This window comes from Molothrus aeneus, chromosome 7 (genome assembly GCF_037042795.1).
Source record: "Molothrus aeneus isolate 106 chromosome 7, BPBGC_Maene_1.0, whole genome shotgun sequence".
Classification (NCBI taxonomy): Eukaryota; Metazoa; Chordata; class Aves; order Passeriformes; family Icteridae; genus Molothrus; species Molothrus aeneus.
The window spans coordinates 18,512,176-18,533,067 of NC_089652.1; the positions used below are offsets into that span (position 1 = coordinate 18,512,176).

Genomic DNA, 20,892 nt, shown 5'->3' on the forward strand with positions numbered 1-20,892 from the left:
GGCCATTTCAAATCACAGAATCGAAGGGGTTAGAAAAGACCTGCAAGATCAAGTCCAGCCTATGACTGGACTTGAACACCACCTTGTCAAGTAGACCATGGCACTGAGTGCCGTGTTCAGTCTTTCCTTAAACATCTCCAGGGACAGTGACTCCGCCACCTCCCTGGGAGTCCATTCCAATGTTGAATCACCTTTGCTGTGAAGAAAGTCTTCCTGATGTTCAACCTGAATCTTACCTGGCTAGCTGAAGACTATGTCCTCTTGTCACTGGGTGTCTGGGAGAAGAGGCGGCCCCCCCACCTGGCTACACCCTCCTTCTAGTGAGTTGTAGAGAGTGATAAGGTCCTCTTGAGTATCCTCCAGGCTAAACACCCCCAGCTCCCTCAGCTGCTCCTCATGGGATTTGTGCTCCACAGCCTTCACCAGCTTCAGTGCCCTTCTCTGGACCTGTTCCAGCACCTCAATGTCCTTTCTGAACTGAGGTGCCCAGGACTGGACACAGCACCCAAGGTGCGACCTCACCAGTGCTGAGTACAGGACAGTCATTGCCCCTGGCCCTTTTGGCCACACTATTCCTGATACAGGCCAGGATTGCCCCTGGCTTTCTTGGCCACCTGGGCACGCACTGGCTCATGTTCAGCTGCTGTCTACCAGCACCCCAAGCCCTTTCCCACGGGGCCACTTTCCAGCCACTCTGCCCCCAGTCTGTAGCACTGCATGGGGCTGCTGTGGCCAATTTGTAGGACCCAGCAGTTGGTCATGTAGAACCTCAGGCTCTTGGTCTGGCCCATCCATCCAGCCTGTCCAGGTTCCTCCGCAGGGTTTTCCTACCCTCCAACAGATCGACACTCTGACTAAACTTGGTGTTGTCCACAAATTTAGTGAGGGTACACTCAATCCCTTCATTCAAATCACCAGTAAAGATACTGAACAGGATCCTTAACTTAAGCTCTTACTAATTTCTGCCTGATGGTTGTTGTCCAGATGGGTTCATGAGTATGCAGGATGAGTTGTGCTAGCCAGTGTAACTCCAGCTTTCAGAGGAGTGGGCTGTTGAACACTGCCTTATAAGTCCTGGAGGTTTTGGGAAACTGGAGCTAGAAACACCTCTTAGACACCTACCTAGGGGCAGCACTGAGGGGGTCTGCCTCTGCTGTGCAGGTGCTCACAGGCAGTTTGGGCACGTGACTGCCTGCTGAGAGTTCAGTTGTCAGTAGCCAGCTAGTTACAGCAGAGGCACTTCACTCACAGATGGTTAGCAAGCTAGCTTGGTAATCCTTCTAATGTTCCTAATATGCTAAATGGTGTGGTGGCAGTGGTGTTTTCTTGGGCTTTATGTTTTTATCTCCAGAGCCTTTATTTGCTTTCTGAGTCACATGCATTTTTATGCAGGAGCACATGGCTTTCTCACGCTTCCATACCTTAGAAGTAGTTTTAGATCTGCTTTCTGAATTTGCAGCTGATCTCTTTCTTGTGTGTGTAGTGGCTGTTTTGGGGACTCTTAACTTCGCTGTACAAACACAACTTGGCATGTTCCTTCTGCCTCTGAATGGACATTTGAGGAAAAAAATGATGCAGAGGTATTATTTAATGACCAATAATCCTTACTCAAAAATTGGTCTTCTTCATCTTATCCTTCTACAGTTTTCACTTTCCTGATATTTTGAAAAATAGTCACAGGTGCTTCCCCTTGTGTAGTAGTGAAAAATTCGAATTTCATAGTATTAAATATCTGTGAGGAGATGATGATGATGTCTGTGTTTTAACACAGATTCAGATGTTGCTACAACTTCTGGTTTTAGGGTTCTGTCTTTACAAATATGAAGTAAAAGGAGTTTGTTAGCAATTGATGATGCTGAAGCTACAATTCATAGCTAAGCCTGTAGAATCCTCCATAGTGCAGTCTGTTAGATGCTCTAATCTGTGCTGCTTGGACAAATTGGTTTAGAGAGTCCTCAAGATTCTGTCAGGGGACACCAATTCTCTGACAAAATGAAAGAATCTGAGTCTTTTGACAAGAATGCATCTTCAGGTACTTTCACTCTGAAATTACAGAAGTGAAGTTCTTGCATGGCTTGCACAGATTCAACAAATCTAGAGTGAGTTCTAACTGGAACAAAACACACATTTTTTCATATAAAGGAGATATATAGATACATACACACCCCTGTCTCAAATGATAAAAGTACATAGATACATTAAAAAATATGTATGTGACAGCAATATATTTTAATATTTCTTCAGTGCCCTTCTCTGGGCCTGTTCCAGCACCTCAATGTCCTTTCTGAACAGAGAGGCCCAGAACTGGATACAGCACTCAAGGTGGCTGATAGACCACACCTGAAATACAGGTCCAGCCTAAAATACAAAGTGTTTCCCCTTTTTTATGTACTATTCATGAACACTTGTTAGTATGGGACAAAGTTGCCAATATATTTTTTTTTATTGCAATATCAGGTTGGGGAAGTACTGTTAGGTAAAATTATTTTAAATAAATGTGCATTTTTAAATTCCCCTGCTTATTTATCCAGCTAATCTTCTTTGTATGAAGCATCTCAAGCTTGATAGCTTGGATAGAAGACTCAGTTGTCTTGATACAGATGCTGTATAGAGCACTTCAAGCCAATCCTCTTCTAGAGCCCTTCGCTGTTATTTTATGCAAATTGCTATTCTCCTTTCGCATATCAGTAAGGCAGATGTGTTCATTGTATCTACATAAGCATTTTGATTTGGATAAGGAGTTCATTCTTGAAATAAATATTCTGATTGTTCCCACTTGCCTTACTTTGATTTATCTCAGAAATCAAATCAGATGTGCTCCTACAGTGGTCCTGCTACATTCCAGCTGCTAGTGGCCATTGAGTCTTTGTGATCAAACTCAGGCTATTTGGAAGTGAAAATCCATTGAAATGCTTGTACTGTGGATTTTCAGACTCAGCAGAAACTGTTCAGCTCTACAAACTCATTCCTATTTTTATGGATTGCCTCTTAATGTAGCCACTGTCCCTTGTTTCACAGACCAGGGAAAGCAAAACTATTTTGAATATGTGTAGTCGTTCGCTACATTGGAAATTCGAAAATTCTGTTTCCCCTCATATGTGTCTTCCATCCTGCATGCTCAGATCCATTGTGTTGTATGATCAGATCATGTGACAGGCCTACATGTCACTGTCTTTGACTTGTAATCGCCACAATAATTTTGTTACATCAATAAACTCTCCCAAATATTCCATCAAATAAGCTGGATTTTGTGAGATCCCTTTGGCTGGCAGCTGTAGTTGTTCACCTGCGATTTAACATGATCATCTCTCACATCTGTGACTAGAAAACTCCTTTTTTCCATGTTTTCTATTTACAAATGCATGTAAGACTTGCTGGAAAAGGGGAGCATATTTTCTGCTGTTTGCAAATATCTTGGATTAGAAGTCTGCAAGTCTAATGTAGCCTATACTCAGTCATGAGCTGGTGAGAGATGATTCTGGATAGTTAATAAAACTTCAGTTAACTGATGTTAGTGATTCAAGTACCACACTGGATTTTCTTCTCTGCAGACACTGAGCTCTGTTGTGTAGCTTTTCTTTTGTGATGAAGTAAAGGTGTTTCAGGACAAACAGCAGTACCTTTTCCCCTTGGAAGCAAAATGAAATTGAAGAAGGGTGCCTCAAAAGCTCTGTGAGCTGGCAAAGTGTATTTTCAGTGGAAGTCTACAAGCTGCTATGTTTCTGAAATGGTCATCTTCTATTTGGGCAGTCCTTATAAAATATCAACCTAATAGCATTAGTTCAAAGAACAGACAGTCTTCTCTTGACAAATGTACAAAATGTAATAAAACTGTACCTAGAACACTCACCAGATTTACTGGCTACTAGAATTGTTTTTATTCTGGATTTCCATCACTTAACAATAATAATAGAGTTGAAGTGTGTGATAATTCTTTATGCAGTGTAAGGTAGCATCTAACATTAAGATAGAGCTACCTTAACCAACTAACTGAGGAAGTGTGTTCATTGTTTGGATAGGTCCAATTTACCATTTATGTTCTGTTTCTGACTTTGTGTTGTATGTTGAAGTGTCTTGTTTATAGTAAATTAGGCAAACTGATCTCAAGAACTTTACTTTTGGAGTAGAGCATGTGTAAAAATGCACTTTGTTAACCAAACTCACCTGACAACTGGAATTCAACATACAGTCAAGTAAAATATTGCTTATGGTGACTTTTCTCAATTGGTTAGGCATTGGATGATGAATTTACAACAACAGGAAAACAAAATCAATGGCACAGTAGACCTATTTCTGAATGGACCACCCAGCAAGTATGCCACTGGTTAATGGGAATGAACATGGAGCAGTATATCACAGAGTTCACAGCTATGAATGTAGATGGACAGCAGTTGATGCAGCTCGACAGTGAGAAGCTGAAGGTATGTGTACATCCCAGGACTGATTTGTAACTGTATTGGTTTCACTGCTTATTTAGACATATTTTTAACTTACAAAGTCAAATTTCCTGGTTCTGTGGCTTTTTAAGGGATAGAGTTACTCGCTCTTGTTATTTTATTTTGAGTTGCTTTTTAAATATTTGGAGAGTGTATAGTTAGGTGTAGTAATTGATTGTAGAATTAAAGGCTGTTTATAGCCAGAAAAATAACAAATTTTACTTCCTTGGAAATGAAAGGAAGCATATTTGTCCAAGGAGTCTTGATACATCTGTCACCAATCTCAACTAAGGTCATAGCAAAACAAGTTCTGTCCAATTGAAATAGAATTGCAGGATCCAGTTTTAGAAATCTGTTTCTTCAACATTTGCTCTTCAAATGGGAAGGCTGAAATCCTATCTGGTGACATTTTAAATGTTTCAAGTTTTTACTCCTGCTGGAAATACATATTCTGCATCTTCTGAGCCTTTTCTTGCCATATTGCACCTGGAAGCTGTAGTACATATGTATCCCTTATAGTTCTGGTAAATTCCTGCAGTTTTTCTTTCTTGTTAGATTATGAGACTGCATTATGGACAGGCGAGATGTGCAGCTAGAAGAGGTTCATTGCTCTGCTCTGGCGTATGGCAAGTTATTATTAATGATCAATAGCAGAATGTGAGGGGCTTAGGGGGAAAAAAGGTGTTCTAACTTCAGTCTCCAAAATGTGCCTGCATTTTAAATAGACATGCAACACTAAATGTCCTGTATTTTATAAAATCGCGTGGGAAAATAGCAGTGGCTGGCCTGTCAAAGGCTGTCCCCAGCTGCGGAGCCTTGGGCGCTGTGCCCAGAGCTCCGTGCGCGCCTGCTGCCGGTCGGGTGGCGGGATCGCTGCTGCCACCTGCCGCTCGCAAGCGGAAGCGTGCCGTCCGCTTCCTGAGCCGCCTCCTAATAATGCGCCTTAAAGACCTTCAAATTAAAGAGTTGTTACCGAGTAAAAATTCCACCTGTATAAAAAGAGCTAGGAAAATATCTGGACGCTAATACCAATGATGGTATTTTCTGGGAATTCCCAGGGGTTTACATGTTTGTAAAATGCAACACGAAACTGTTATTTCACAACTGAAGAGCTAGCCTTGGTTTTCTTACCCACCTTGTTACCCAGATGATTATTTGCAGTGTTTCTGCGGCCCTGAATCTTTATTTTTCAAATAAAGAGACTATCTTGTCGAAAAGTGAATAACACTTTCTTACACTGTTTATGCACAAACTCTGTTAACAGTGCTGTTGAAAAAAATTACTGATGAGGTTTGGTTTTGTTTTCCTCCTCCAAAGGCTTTGGGAGTTACCAGTCAAAATGACCGATCAACAATAAAGAAAAAAATTAAGGATATTAGAAAAACACAGGAAAAACTGGAAAAGCAGAAGGAAAAGGTTCAAAAGAAGGAGAAAGAAGTTCGCAAGACTGGCAGAGTTGTGGCTACTCTTGAATCAAGCTGCTAAAATGACCATTTTATTTTAGTGCAGACTTGCCTAATCTTGAGGAAGTTCAGCAGATTTGTATATAATTGTACAATTGAGGGAGGAGGGAAAGTGCAACAGTTCAATGTGGTAGGTGGTTTTTTACTTTTTAATTGTGGTCCCTCCCCATTACAGCCCAATAAAATGAAATAATGTTTCCAGTATTTTTATTTCTAGTTGACTCTGCCTGTACTAATGGACAATAATTTAACTTTCTGCCTTAAGTAGTATTTCTGCTTCTAAGGTGTCATATGCCCTTTTCATTAAATCGATGTTTGTGAAAAGTAGAATACTGTTTTAAAAATCATTCCAGTATTAGTCAACTAGCATTTGATAGAGTTGAAGGTGATAGAGGGACAATAGAAAAATCCTGCCAACAAATTCAGTCTGTGACAGTCTGTTTATCTGTTGCCACTAAAGATGTATAGTAAAAATTAAGTTTAAGAAATGGTAATGTCAAATTAATTTAAAAAGAAAGCATGTATTTCGAATTTAGGATTATTTTAATTCTTTTACTTCCAGAACTTCATTCAAAGTTCACTTTAGTAGCACATCATTTTTGAATTCTATGTGTTGCAATTTACTGAGAAAATAACAAGAAATACTAAGTAGTTTTCACAAACTACGTATCCTAAGCATAATACTGAGTTTTCTGTACACTACCCATATGGTGTTGGGACAAGGTTTAAGCCTATAAATAAGATCCTTTTTAACCTATTTTTCCTAAATAATACATAGTTTTATAGATTTATGCTATGAATAAGATCAATTTGCAATACATGTATTTCTCTTTTCTACATGTGACAAGATTTTTTGCGGACCAAATTTATATATTTGCTAATTTTAAACAATACTGTTTTTCAGACTTCAAATACTGAGGGAAGAATTGTAGGAAAAATTATCACTGACACCCTGGGTTTCTGCCTTGTATTTAAATGTTCAGTTGTAGACTACAGATTATTTCTCTTTAAAGGAGGATTTGATTCTTGACATAGCTTACAACATGACTTGGTGTTTTGTATATTTACATACTATTTTCTAGACACACTACAAGAGCACTTCCTTAATTTAGATTATTCCAGAAATATAGACTAGATTAAGTATCAATTCCACCCTAGAATGGACTAGAACAAAACTTACATAGTTCGTTTATGTGGACCAAGTTCTCCTTTAAATCTATGGACTGTTTTTCATTTTAATTAAATGAATGAACTTCACTGTTGGTGTTTCACATTTATTATTTTTTTGTATAAATGTCTTAAGAATTTCAGCAAAAGGACTGTGTGGAAATGCTTCTGCACACCAAGCATTTCCAAAATAAAGTTTGAAAATCTTGGTAATAAATACTTTTTAAAAGATATTATATTTCAGTTTTATGCATTCTTTGGTCAAGATTTAACTTATTTACTTTGTTTACAGTAGCTTTCAGTTGTAAGCCAGACTTACAGACCTTGAACCAAAGAGGAACGCTGCCCTACTGATGAAAGAGAAAGGAATTAGAAGTATGGAATCATCAAATGCTCAAGATCTCCCACGTAAAACCACCATTTAATTAATTCAGTCAAGAAAGTTGAGTGTTTTCCCAGCTAGAATACAGAATATTGCTAGAACCCCATAGTACCTTTTTTCTTTAAGCATACTGTTGCACCCTGGGAAGAGTTTTCTCCTGAAGGACACTGGTGGAAATGATGGTTTCAGAGGTTTCCCTGTGTGCAGAGCTGTTACAGGTAAGGAGGGGCCACAGCAGGGATGATAAACTCCCCTGGCAGCCGAGCATGAGAACACTGATTATCAGAGCCCACAGCATTTAACATCTGGCGGATGTTGAACGAGAGGGCTGGATGCACTGAACAAGCTCATTACCAAACTACACAGTCACCCAACAGAGTTTCATTTTTACAATAGTTTTAATGAATAAATGCAGCAATTCTTTCCAAAAATTAACACAAACCAAGATTAACTTTACAGTGCAAGACTGAGCTAATTTGCATACAAAACTATTAATCTCAGCATTTTGATAGTATACTACTTTTCTGTAGTGATTCACTTCAACTTAATCACTGTGCTCGCAATGACTTCGGTAATGAAAATACTGAACACAAAAGTTGTCTTCTGCACTTCCATTTAAAGCAAAAGTTATCAAAGTTCAAAACTTTTTTAACTATGATTAAATATTGTAAATCAAACCACGGTGCATTTGTGTTTTCACCACAATTGTTTGGGGTTGCAGGCAAAGAGATAACTACAAATATAATTATACAGCAAGTTGCTCTGGTAATCAGAATTCAATTGGTAGTTAGCTGAGAACATGAAAGAGACTTTATTACGGTAATATTTAAAATACTTCATAGATTTTGCAGAAAACAAACTGTTAGCTTTTCTTCAGAAATACCGCTTGTAGTTGTCCGATGTTACTAAAATCAGTTTAGTTAGTTAAAAGGTTTAAAGGCTAGAATGCTCAGCTTCAGACCTGATTTTTTAAAAGCCCCTGCTGTAACTTTCAGCTTTAGTTTAGCAAAAGCAATAGCTGCAAGTGTCCCTTCCAGCATTCATACAGGCCCCATTTTACACTATGTGGCATTTCTCACATCCTCTTGCAGGGCCAAAGAAGAGAACAGCTCTTGGTTCTCCTCACTTGTAGCCCTACAGACTGAAAGGTGTGCCAGTTATCAACTCGCATCCTTGAAAGGAAGAATAGGGGCCTCAAGGTGCCCACAAGCTTGAGTGGAATAGGTAACCTTACTGATTTGGTGGCAATTAACACACAATAATACTCCCTCAGACTGTCAGTTTAACTGCATACAGCCCAGTCTGTAATGCACTTCTGTTAAAGTTATCTACAGTAGCTTAACCAGGGTATAAACCATTTTGTTGTTTTGCAGAACTTGGCTAGGGAAGTAGCAGGTGATAAATCTTGAATCTCGCTCAGCTGCAGCTAGAGTAGCATGACTTCAATTTCCAACATCCTACCTATCCCCTTCACTTGTGGTATCTCACCTTCTGCTCTGTACAGAGATAGTAAACTAGCAAAAGGCTAGGCTTATTGTTTCTGAGACTGATTATGCATGTCTGCTGCAGAACAAAACCCACAGAATTACATGCAGTTTAATTAACTGAGAAAGGCATTGGTTCCCAATGGCTTTAACTGCATCACTCCAAAAATGCTCAGGAATGACAGGGATTGAGGTGCAACACAGATGTGTATGATTTGAAAAAAGCTCATATAGTAGGCGTTAAGTTGAATTCTTAATTGGAAGGACTCTGTATCTGAAATGTGAGATTCATTCCCCTCTCTCTCTTCCCCTGTATATTCTAATTTGTCTTTGATTAACATATTCTGGTTATCATGTTTATGTTATAATGTGACTTCCAGTTACTACAAAAACGAGGCCAGAAGCATATTACAAATGCAAAAGTATTTTCAAAAACTGTTAATTCCACTTATTTTTACTTACTCCTGAGAAGACAGTTTATACTGTCAAAGTAATAGAGATGCCCTATTACAGACAAATTTTAAGAATCTGTTTATTAAAATAATTTCATTTACAGCTGTATCTGACATACCCAAGTCTGAGATCTTACAAAGGCTAGAATGTTGATACTGCATTTTGGTATGACCTATCGAAATACAGCAAATGCAAGACTAACATTTCTCTACTGTATACAAGCCAATGCTATTTTTTCATTCACAATGATCAGGGCAAGGTAAGTTTTTCACATCTATTATATATTCACATTACAACCAAAGAAACAGAACTGATGCCACCACATACCTGAGATATGTTATACCAGTAGTAGCAGTTAAAAACGCTTTTTAAAAACTTTTATCCCTACAGAGATGTGATTTCTACAGCTGAAAACGCCACCTTGATGTAGGCAGTGTATGTAGGCAACACATCTAACTTTGCAAAATTAAGTTTCAGCATGCTTAAGATAAAAGAAAGTGCCATACAGTTGCAAAGGTATAGCAATGAGCTCGATATTTCTTACACAAATTTTTCATTAATCTGTAGAATTGTATAATGGAAGAATGTTCCAGTGAGGTTTTTTAATAGTTTTTTAATAAAATTATTTTTTAATAATACAAATTAATACCAGATGTGATAGCTGTGGCATTGATCCCTATAAAAACCAATATATTGTTCCTTTGACTTAGCTCTGAATGCAGTCATAAATAGAAAGTGAAACAAATGAAGTATGACCTTTTTTTATACGTGCATGTGTGGGGGTTTTGGTGGCTATTGTTTTTTTTTTTATTTCAGAAAAGCCTCATTACACTCAAATTTAGAATTACTTTCACATAACAGAAGTGGCTCAAAATCATAAATCAGGTCTTCTAAATTCCCTTTACAGACAAACCTACTTAGGAGCTGCTGAGGAAAAAGCTACATACTCCGAAAAGTGGTCATGTCCTTTGGCTCACTGCTTGGCACACACCAGTCATCAGCTTCATGGTTTGCTTTATAATGTTTCCAGGCTGCTTTGTTGTATACAGGGAGTCTTTCAATTGATTCTGTTGATAAGGCCTGTAAGGAGAAAAGGCTCTAGCTGATGATTCTTTTTAATTGAAGTTACCATAACAGAACAAGGAGTTCCATTAGCAGTTCAGATTACAGCTGCTGATAGAGTGTTACATCATACCTTGATGTAAATAACTGCATCTGTACCATAGCCTTCTAAGGAATACAGTTTCAGGTCTCCTTGGAAGTACTGTGCATACAGACGTGATATGGGTAAGCCATAACCAAATCCAGCCTGATCAGGAGAAAACGTATACTTCCATTAATTGCATTAATCAGCGGCATTTTCTGTTTAAACTTAATAGGTGAAATAGACAAACTAAGCATGATGTTTAACAGTAACAGGAGTTCAGGTGTTAACTGTCATGCCCTCCCCCAAGCTATTCTATACCCCAAAACCAGAAGAATGCATGTATGATTGTAATTATGAGAAAACTGATTCCTTGGTCACACAGGGCTGGTAGGTAACACTTCTTGCATTATGGCAGCTTTTTGAAGAGATGCCATTGGAGAACACTCTGCTGTGTGTCTGCATCACGCTCATGGAGCTACTAACCTCAAGTACTCAGAGTTCTTAATTCAAATACACACCATCATCAGTATATATAAAAAAGGTTCAAGACACAACATCTGTGACTTAGCAGCTTATACTGAAATTCTACCAAGCCCTGGTTGCAGTAGCAAGACAGAGCCCTGAAATGTGATTGTGATTTTTTTGTTTACATACTAAATATTTTTTTAAATACTAATTTTTGTTTACATTGTAGAGGTAATGTCATTGAGTGTACACAACACTCCTCTGTAAAGATCTCATGTTTAGTAAGTTGCAGAGTCATCTACATGCAGAACTACATATATTTTTAAATGATGCAAGGTGGGAGAATAAATACAGGAAAGCTGTTCAGAGAATCTAATTTCTGGGAGCTTAGGCTTTATTTCTTGTGCATTTATTACACTCACATGAGACCAAAGTGGATTCTTCATATGCCCTCTCACATCTATGTACCTTCATCCTTGCTAGGGGTTGGTACAATTGACTACACAATACAAATGAACTATGGCCTTGATCTAAAGTCACTGCTACAATTATTCTTCCTTTCATTCAGGGGATACAAATATAATTCTGAACCCTGCTCTCACTGGATTGTGTAGCATAGCTAAGTATTCTGCTTGAGGTGGCTGATTTTTAGATTTAGTAGAGAAAAAGAGAATCTTGAACAAATTTTAATAATTTTTGGTATTTTATGCCATTTTTCAGTTATTTTTTGAAAAATACTTTAATTAAGCTTAAATTAAGTAAAATTCAAATATTGCTCAATGTAATATCTATAAAATCAGCATTTCATAGCTTTAGCTAAATGGTTTTTGTGACAATTAGACCTATCCAGGATGCCATGGTATAACGGTCTTGCATACCAAAGGTGTAGCTCGTGATGTCTCAACACGAGGACGTGGTGCTGTTGAATACATATAGTTGAACAGTCTGTCAATTTTCCTCATAGGAACACCACCACCACGGTCACTCATCTGGAACAAGAAGGAGCATTTAGCTTTATATCCCTGAAGACATTTTTATAAAAGACAGCTTCTCTCAAACAATAAGCCAGAAAAAAATTACAGTAAAGTATTATTTGAAGGTGTAAGTTACAGATTTTCTTTTAATTCTCATCTTCAACAATGACCAAAGAGAGATGAATCCTTCCCTTTCATCCTTTACCCAAACTATTAAATAAAATACTGCCATTCATAATCTCTTGGAGAAAAGGAAATTCTGCTTGAATTGTGCATTACTTTTATCTTGTTCATCACACACTTTGTCTGAAGTCACTATCTATATCTTTTGGCAAATGCTAAGTTCTCTGTGTATTTTATCTTTATTTCTCAAGAATACTGCCACATTTAAATATAATTTACTAAAACCTATTACTTGAAGGAGTAAGTCAAAGGAGTTATTTTACTACAGTTTAGTTAGACCTATGAAAAACACAGTGCTTGCAGCTGGTCTTTGAAATCAAAGATGGATGTTGTACAGAAAAAAGAAGCTGCAAACTGTACTTCAGGAGGTTTGTTTTGTGTGGAATATACAATATGTATTTCCTTTTCTTCAGTTGTTTCACAACTGTATAGCTCTGTCATTGTCACTTAGAAAATGCTGATGTTACAACTGTATTAAGATGCTACTTCAGTCATGGTTGCTTCTAAGCTAGGCATGACACAAGCAAGTACAGGATGCTATTGCAGAGCCCTCAGTGTGACGGCAGCCTCTTCACGAGGCAGTGTGTGAAATCCCATAACGGTTTTTCACTTACATACATCATCACATACAGTCTATTGATGGAACCAGATCACCAGCTCAAGTTACTAATATGCTGCTCATGACAGAAAAGAAAATCCTAATCAAAATAACTTTCAGAACAGTAAAAAAAAAAGAGTACCTTCACAGTTAAATCCTCATTTCCCAATGTGATGTGTACATGAATTGCAGGATAAATGCCTCGATCAGCATGATGTTCCATGGTGGCTCTCATTGCATTCTGTAATTACCAAGTAAAACTTAAATCCTATTCATTTTGTATATTAACTTAAAATATCATTTAGTAGTTATTTTTATCGTGTATTTAAGAATCAGAACAAATGTATATTGGTTTAGAATGGTTTTTTATATTCCTAGTTTATTCAGTATCAGTATATATTTAGTTTGTTAGTATTTAATTTTTTAAAGGAAACATGAATAGTTTAATGTACAGCATTTGTGTTCTAGAATTCTTTATAATGCACATAGTAGATGCAATATGGCACAAAGTCCAAGAAAAGTCTAAGACTAAACTGCTGGAGAAAAGGTCTGTAGGACATGTTACATATTTTACCAGATTTGAAAATACACAATTTATGGGACATCTCACTTGCTTCATTAACTTTTATTACTAGCATGAAAACTATTAATGTCTTCATACATTTTAAGATTTAAGCTGTCTATTCAGAAGGTATTCAGTGGCTGGGTTAAAGAGATACATCTTCCAAAGCTGTTCATTTTCTATGCAATTATTGTTTCTCTAATAGTACAGGGCAGCTGTGTTGCTGCAGTCAAATGGCAAGAAGTTTGCACTTGCAAAAACACGCTGTGATCTAGAATCAGTTTGAAAAGTCAAAGCAATACAGTATCAGTAAACAAAGATGTAGGAAAGAATTGTGTAATTAATGGTAAGTGCACAGACCTTGAAAAGTTCAAAAACCATGTGATAGAGATGTGATGGCACGTACACCACTTGCATAGGCTGTCCTGGTGATTTAGCTGGAGAGAAGAGAGTCCAAATAACTAAATGGCAAATGAGATGTCTTTATTCATTCCCACAGTAATTCAGAATGTGAATTTGTATTGTTAAATTTAAAGAAGGAAAATTTAAACAGAAATCTTTTGAAAAATTGTATGTTAATCAAAAGTCATAATCAAGATTTTCAAATGTTGCTTGCTGCTTTGGAAATTAATCTTAAAACCCACTATAGGATCACTGACTAGGGCATATCATAGTTGTTTTCAAATAACCTCCTCATAGGTACCACAAAGATGGAACAGAAAGTCTTGTATAAATCTTTAATGTGTCACAAGAAATGCAGACAGGGTGAGATGCAGTAATGTCAGGTGAAGAAACATGAAATCTTAGCAAGGGAAGGAGCCTGCTAAAATTTCTTATATCAACAGCTGTAGAATCAAAAACTTCTACTCGTGTCAGTTTTCTGATTAAAGGGAGGAATGGGGAAAGCCAGATTTAATTCTGCCAGATTTAAAAAAAAAACAGTAGATACAGAGAACACATGAACTATGTGAAAAGCAGAACATTTCACCACCAGCTCCTTTGGAAGAAACCATCATGATGTTCAAGAGTATGCCTTGTCCACATTCACTTACAATTCAACTCTTCAAGGATAAGTTCTGGAGAGCTCATGTAATATAAATCACAAAGTCTCTTGGCATTTTCATAGCCATCTATAATAAAGAACACAGGAAGTTACATTTCCCCCTCCCACCTTTTTTTTTCTCCTTTAGAATCTACAAAAATAAAATTTTTGAAAGTACTGTGCACTGTCAGGGAGATTTGTACTTTTCAGAAAAACTGCACTTATAGGAAAAAGAAACAAAATTGTATTTCATGTCCAATAAAACTTCTGCTCCTGGTAGGCAAGAACAAAACAATATATGCATATCAGGATGTGTACTCTTAGTAGGGACTCCCATGTAAGTTTTCGGGATTCTTATCATCTGAATTTACCTTTAATAACTTCAACAACATTGCAGTTAGGATCGATGCTTCCAATATGTTTTGGATGAGCTGGATTAATTTTCCCACCAAAAAGTAAAGCTGCCAAAAAAAGAAAACCTAATTTAATATCCAGTGTGACTTTATAATTTTAGTTTGTGTCTTCCATTTTGCTAAATAAAAAATTTATAGACAATCTATAATTTCAGTCCTCACCATACTGAAAAGCCTACTATTAATAAATATTTTAGGAACTGTATGAAGAATGAGTTATAAGTGGCAAGGCAAATAGTATACTCCTAAGTGGCACCTTAGTACATATTAAGCACTTAAAGGAAAATACAGTTGACATGGTACAGACATCATTTGCCCTCCTTCCGACACTTACAGTGCTGATTAAGGAGCATTCTGATTGAAATGCGACTCATGTAGAAGCGGTCTAAAAAATACTGCACGTTCTGGGAGGTCACTGGATCAATGCCAAAGCTCTCCTTGTATTCTATTACTCCTTGCGCCATCGTAGGAATTACATCATTGTGGCGATTCCGGATTTTTATCACAGTGTCTGTAAAACTAAAATGAATTCATTGTTACTATTTCACTTTCAAGGGAAATTAATCCTCCAGCAAACACTGCCTGTCTACAAAAATGAAGACTTACAAAAATATCACATCTGCCTGCTGCAATAAGAAGGCAGGTCAGTCTTTACAGCACATTTCAGGTGACTAACATTGAAACAATCAGTAATCCACTATTTTGAATGTTTATAAAATTATTATTTATTTATTATCTTGATTCTACCAAGAGAAAGAGAAAACTGTGCTAACTGTTTTCATGCAGAACAACCCATGCCTGTCAAATGGCACTTCTGGTCAGCCAGGACAGACCAGAGCATTCTATAGAATGACATTATGCTGAAGTGCTTAATTTCCTGTTTTAATGTACCCTCCTTTTAGGGACAGGGGATGACATTGCTGCAATTCTTCTGTAAACATTTGAGATAGGAAATTTTTTTTCAGCTATTTTTTTCTGCCAATTCTCCAATACAATATTAACAAGATATATGTGATAGCAAAGCCTTACCTTTGAACAGACCCTGAATCTTCTGAGCTTTTGTCCTTAAAGTCAAGAATCTCCTGAAGACTTTGGACATACCTTTCAATGAAACAAAGAGGATAAAGATCATTTCTAATATGTCTCCCCACATCTCTCTGGTTAGCAATTTGTGGACTTCCAATGTTGCGTGTTTCCAAATCATTCTACCTGTCTCCCTGTGAATTTTGTTAGATTCCTTTGAATCCGTTTATGATGTTTTCTTCCAAAATTTCCAGAGCAATGCATACCACAATTTAATTAGAATGCATAAAATATCATCTTTGTGTTTTAAACCCAGTAGGTGATCACTTATTTGTAGCCCCTGCGTGTTCCTGTTAGTAGAAAAATCTTTCCATTTGTGCATGATTTAAGTATTTCTGCCATCCTTTCCTTAGATACGTATTTTCCAAGCTGAAGAATTCTATTTGGTTTCTCCTCACGTAGAAATTGTTCCAACCCTTTGATTATCCCTCTTGGTCTTTTCTGTTCAGGATGGAGCTGCATGCAATTCAGGGGAATAATGGGCTAACACAGTGGTACAATTATATTCCTACCCATTGGTTATTTAGTTCCTAATACTATTTTCCTTCTTGCCGTCAACTGACATATGCAGAGAAATATTCCCAGTAGCATCAACATTTCTTTTTCCATTGTAAGGAAGCAAGCACACAGGAGAGGAGGTTCTTCCCTGTGTTCTACTTTGCATTTGCCCAAATGGAATTAATTTCCCATTTGATCAGTGTCATCTAGTATCATGAGAATGTAAGCATTTGTGTTTCACTACGAATTCATTAAGCTATCTTCATTGATAGCTCTTTTCATATTCAGTCATCTAGTCAATCCCACTTACTGGCAGATTTTGGCAGATAACTTTTAAAGCCTTTACAGAAATCCTTGTACCTTTAGCAGTTGCCAAGCAATCTCTGTTTTGCTTTCATCTTTAAAAACTTTATGCCTAAGTTCCTTACTTGGAAGCAAACTTTACTTTTCAAATAATGTCTTTTTTACTTTAATACATTCATTTTCTCTCTGTTGTTTTATGTTTTGGCCTTGGGAATTTCCTATTGCTTTTTCTTAATATTTTCTATACCTTTACTCCCAGTCTGCAATAACCTGTTTTGTAAATGGTTTCTGTTATGTTTTGCAAACATTTTGTGCCTTAGTTTGCTTCTGTTGTTTTCTTCAACTAGCTTCCTCACTATTAGGTAAGTTCCCTATTAAACACTCTTCTGGTGGATTTTTGTTTAAAAAAAAAAATTGATTCCTCATACATGAGTGTGTGAAAGACATAATGATTTTTTAATTCCCTTGGGGTTCTCTAATTGCTCCTTAATGCTTTTTTCCCACATCTGTAAATTTAGTTTCTGATCACACTGGTATATTTAGCATTTCAGTATTAATACATGATGTTCATGCACCAAGCCTATGAATGTCCTTTCAGTAGAAGAGAGTGACTTCCTCCAACCTGTGTATCTGCAGGAGGTCACCCTTCAAGGAATGGAATGTCACTGTTCTTACCAGCTCTGCACCAGCTGAACTGAAGGTGTTCTTAGGAGGTTGTCTGGAAGCAAGCTTATTTCCTTCATTATGTTTGCCAATCTCACAGGCAGCTCTTGTCGCAGAAACATAAATGAAGTCTTTTCACAAGCATTTTCAGATCCTAAGACCAATATGACATTAGAATGAAGTCAATACTATGGCAGACAACTGCACAAAATTAATTTCTTGCATAAGAGGCCTATACCTTGATTTCAAAGCAGACTCCACCAGGCTGGTAAGCTGGTGTTTCTTTCATGGCAGCAGCCCACTTGTATTTCAAAATTTATGGCATACTGAAACCTTCCTGTTGCAGTAATGAGAATCTTCAAAATATGAACAGAAACTAATGCAACAGTTACAGACCTATACTGTTCAACTTTATTATATGGCTTCTATCCATGTATATTGTTCATTTTATTTGCAGCAAACTCTAACCAGCACTGATCCAACAATGTCATTCTGAGCATGTCAGAGAAGCAAATGAAACCAGCACAGGCAACTATTTATGAGAAGGATGCTTGAAAAAGTATCATAGTCCCATACACCCTGCTTTTCATCACTGATCTTAGTGAATTATCATAACTCATCCTCAAACACTTTCAGAAAATAAATTCAGTAATAGAGATCTCATTTTCAACTAAATTTGTTATAGTTTAAATTCAGTCTTAGAGGAACAGAAGTCAGGTGAACAAATTCACATGAATAGTGAGAAAGAAATTAAAGTAGGACAGCTACTCTGCTTAGTCATTAGGATACTAATACATTTAAATTTTTACACTTGTAAAAGCTAGAAGTGAAAACACTGCCTTTTGATAACCAACCTGTCCTTTTGTAAGAACAAGTGTCATCTGTGGGGGTGGCAATTAAATGTGGTTATTAAAATCAAGACCTGCTTGTACTCCCACAAAGCTTGTTTTCCTACGTGAGAAAAGAGGGTGCAGCATGGGGAAGAGACTAAGAAATGCTGCACTTCATTCTCAGCCAGACTTCTTTCTAGACTTAAAGACTGTCACATAAACAGCATCTGAACTTCCTAACCTGCCCATCTGTTGCAGTGGAGTGTGTACTTCAGGTCTGGTGTTTCACAACATGTATCTCCTACAAATTAACGCCTGTGTTACTGCTCAGTTCACTCCTTCCATTTGGCAAGGGGAAGTTGGGGAAGAAGATTAAAGGAAGGGATGAGGAAAGAAAAAAGGAAGCTGGGACTGCCTTAAACATGAAAAATCTTCACCACATTGATATAGAGCAGTTTACTTTAAAGCATGCAGATTCAGACACATAAACTACAGTGGTGAAAGAATGTCAGTTAATTTAAAAAGTGAATAATTTACAAGAAATTCCTCCACAATGGCACTTACCAGCATTAGGCACTGTCTACACATGACCTCTGCCTAGAAACCTTTCATTCTTCTCCCTACTCAGATTGCACAGGCATGACTGTTACCGGCCTTTCCCTTTTCTTGGGTAAAATTCCAAGAACAAATCAGATTGGAGGTATTAAAGTGTAAATACAATTGTTAAATGCCTCATACACTCAAAAAATTACATTTCACAAAATAGTTTTTGTATCTGAAGGCCTTAACTTTGCAATCTTGGGTCAAATATGGAAGGCAGTATCGAGCAGGCAAATGACTCTCTTCCCATGTGCAGCTACAGTCTACATCTAGGCAAAGAATGGATAAAACTCCTACAGAAAATACTGTGGTCTTATAACCCAAGACCAGACCTGAATTTGCTTACAGAATATTTCATTTTTCAAGTTAGTTTTACCAGATTTTATTATTTCCTCTTTGAATGTTCTCACTCCTGCAAAAGGAGCAAAAAAAATCCTTAAACACCATCAGATTATAATGGCTACAGAATGTCTTACAGAAAAATATTGTCTCTGTCTTGCAGTCTTTTTTATTTCTGTTATTAGTTTTTACTCTCTCTGAAGGATCTCTCAAGATTAAATCTGTAAGGATTAAATCCATAAGCAAAAGAGAGGAAAAAAATATTGTAGAAGTTTTCAAGATTATTTTTACCTTATGTTCAGGTACTAAGAGCAAAAAAGTAGCCTATCTTTTGACACAAGGAAATAGTGTGCTTTGAAAATAAACATTGATTTTATGGTAAGCATTTTATCAGTAATGGTAAAATAACACAGGTCAAAGCAAACTCTGAATTGCAAGCTTCTTTGCTTAAAAGTACAGTAGCAAGAGAACATATGGTGAAGTTCCTGTAGGAATCTGGAGTTTTAAATGTCAGATACATTTCATTGCCACAAGTGAAACATTGAATAGATGGATGAAATGATAGCAGATAATTGTGAGAAAATCTTGTTTGTAAGTCTTCCTGCTTATACAAAGTCTTGGGTTCTAGGATTAGTTCTCACTTAGGTTTTCTTTGCAAAACTATAAAAAGCCATGAAACTATTAACTAGTTAAATATATAACACGTAAACATGTATGCACACCAAAGTGCCTTATACAGAAATGGAACGTACTATAGAATGGCCAAAACCTCAGGCTTTGAAAAGGTGTCTCAGTGTGACTTACACAACCTTTCTCTATTTGCTTTGAAGCAGAATAGAACGATTCCTATGATCTCTTTTCTTTCCAAGCTGACAGTCAAACCTGGAAATATTAGAAGTGGTTTTGGCACTGAGTGTAAGATTGAATATCCTGTTACTGATTTACTCAGTTTCAAGACTAGATTCCAAACCCTCCGGGATAGCTCCCGGTGTCTGCATCCTGTTCCTTTTCTCACACACCTTTTCAAACGGCAACATTTGGCTAGGCTGTTTCTGTAGGGCACAGGCCAAGTGACTGAGCAGTGATGACTGTTCCAGCCCCTCGGTGCCAGCTGAGGCTAAACGCTTCACGTGTTTGGAAGATGCCTTTAAAAGGCTGCGTGCTGCTCAGCAGAAGGCTTAACCAGTCTCACCTGTCTGAGTCACTGCTCTAACGCTACCAGTTGTCACAGCTGTTCCCATCCTCTCCCCAGCACTGCGGGTTCTGCAGGAAAATACCCAACTAGCCTGGTGGTGCTAAAAACTGGAGTTTTCAGCTAGATTTCAACCTTGCCACAGTCGCGGTCTCCGGGAACGAGCCAACTGGGCTCCCTTGCCCCAGAAGGAAGCAGAGCCCTTTTCTCCCACAAACGCAGCATTAACAGATAAGCAACAGCCTGGCGGCGCTGACGGGGTGAGGGGTCGTGGCCGTCCCGCTCCTCACAGGCACCTGTGGGAGGAGGGGCAGCGGTTGAGGACGGCTCGCCGAGGACTCACCGAAGTCCAGAAATTGCTTCATGGAGAGCGGCGAGGGGGAGAAGCGTGAGTAGAAGTCCACCTGCTGCGGGATGTTGCCCGGGGCAGCGCCGCGCAGAAGGGCGCGCAGCAGCCTCATGGTGCAGCTCCGTCCCCTCAGCTCAGCCCGGCCCGGCCGCCATTTCCCGCCGCGCCGCTCCCCCGGCCCCTGCCCAGGCCGCGGCCGCCTCCGCCGCGCCGCCGGGAGGAGGTGCCCGAGGGGGGTGGGTGTCTCCGCCCGGCCCGGCCCCGCA

The 20,892-nt window shown here is 38.1% G+C and overlaps 2 protein-coding genes across 4 annotated transcripts in view; one reads left to right on the forward strand and one right to left on the reverse strand.

Moving 5' to 3' along the window:
- The window catches only part of LOC136559072 (neurabin-2-like), a 40,579-nt gene extending 33,280 nt beyond the window's left edge, over positions 1-7,299 (forward strand). For 2 of the 3 annotated variants that reach the window (XM_066553971.1, XM_066553972.1), the window contains 2 exons: positions 4,233-4,421; positions 5,754-7,299. In XM_066553971.1, coding sequence (XP_066410068.1) covers positions 4,233-4,421; positions 5,754-5,921 — 357 coding nt within the window. In that variant the 3' untranslated portion in view covers positions 5,922-7,299. Of the gene's footprint in view, positions 1-4,232; positions 4,422-5,753 lie in introns of those variants that run through there. The other variant, XR_010783960.1, reaches the window with a different exon arrangement.
- Positions 7,300-7,827: 528 nt separating this feature from the next.
- On the reverse strand, positions 7,828-20,820 carry PDK1 (pyruvate dehydrogenase kinase 1). The gene is made up of 11 exons (XM_066553973.1): positions 20,621-20,820; positions 17,329-17,470; positions 15,799-15,870; positions 15,104-15,288; positions 14,728-14,817; positions 14,367-14,444; positions 13,675-13,751; positions 12,895-12,993; positions 11,876-11,986; positions 10,581-10,694; positions 7,828-10,465 (listed from the first exon to the last, which is right to left on the reverse strand). The coding sequence occupies exons 1-11, from the start codon at positions 20,736-20,738 to the stop codon at positions 10,325-10,327; spliced, it is 1,227 nt and encodes a 408-aa protein (XP_066410070.1). The 5' UTR covers positions 20,739-20,820; the 3' UTR covers positions 7,828-10,324.
- Between the last annotated feature and the right edge of the window lie 72 nt (positions 20,821-20,892).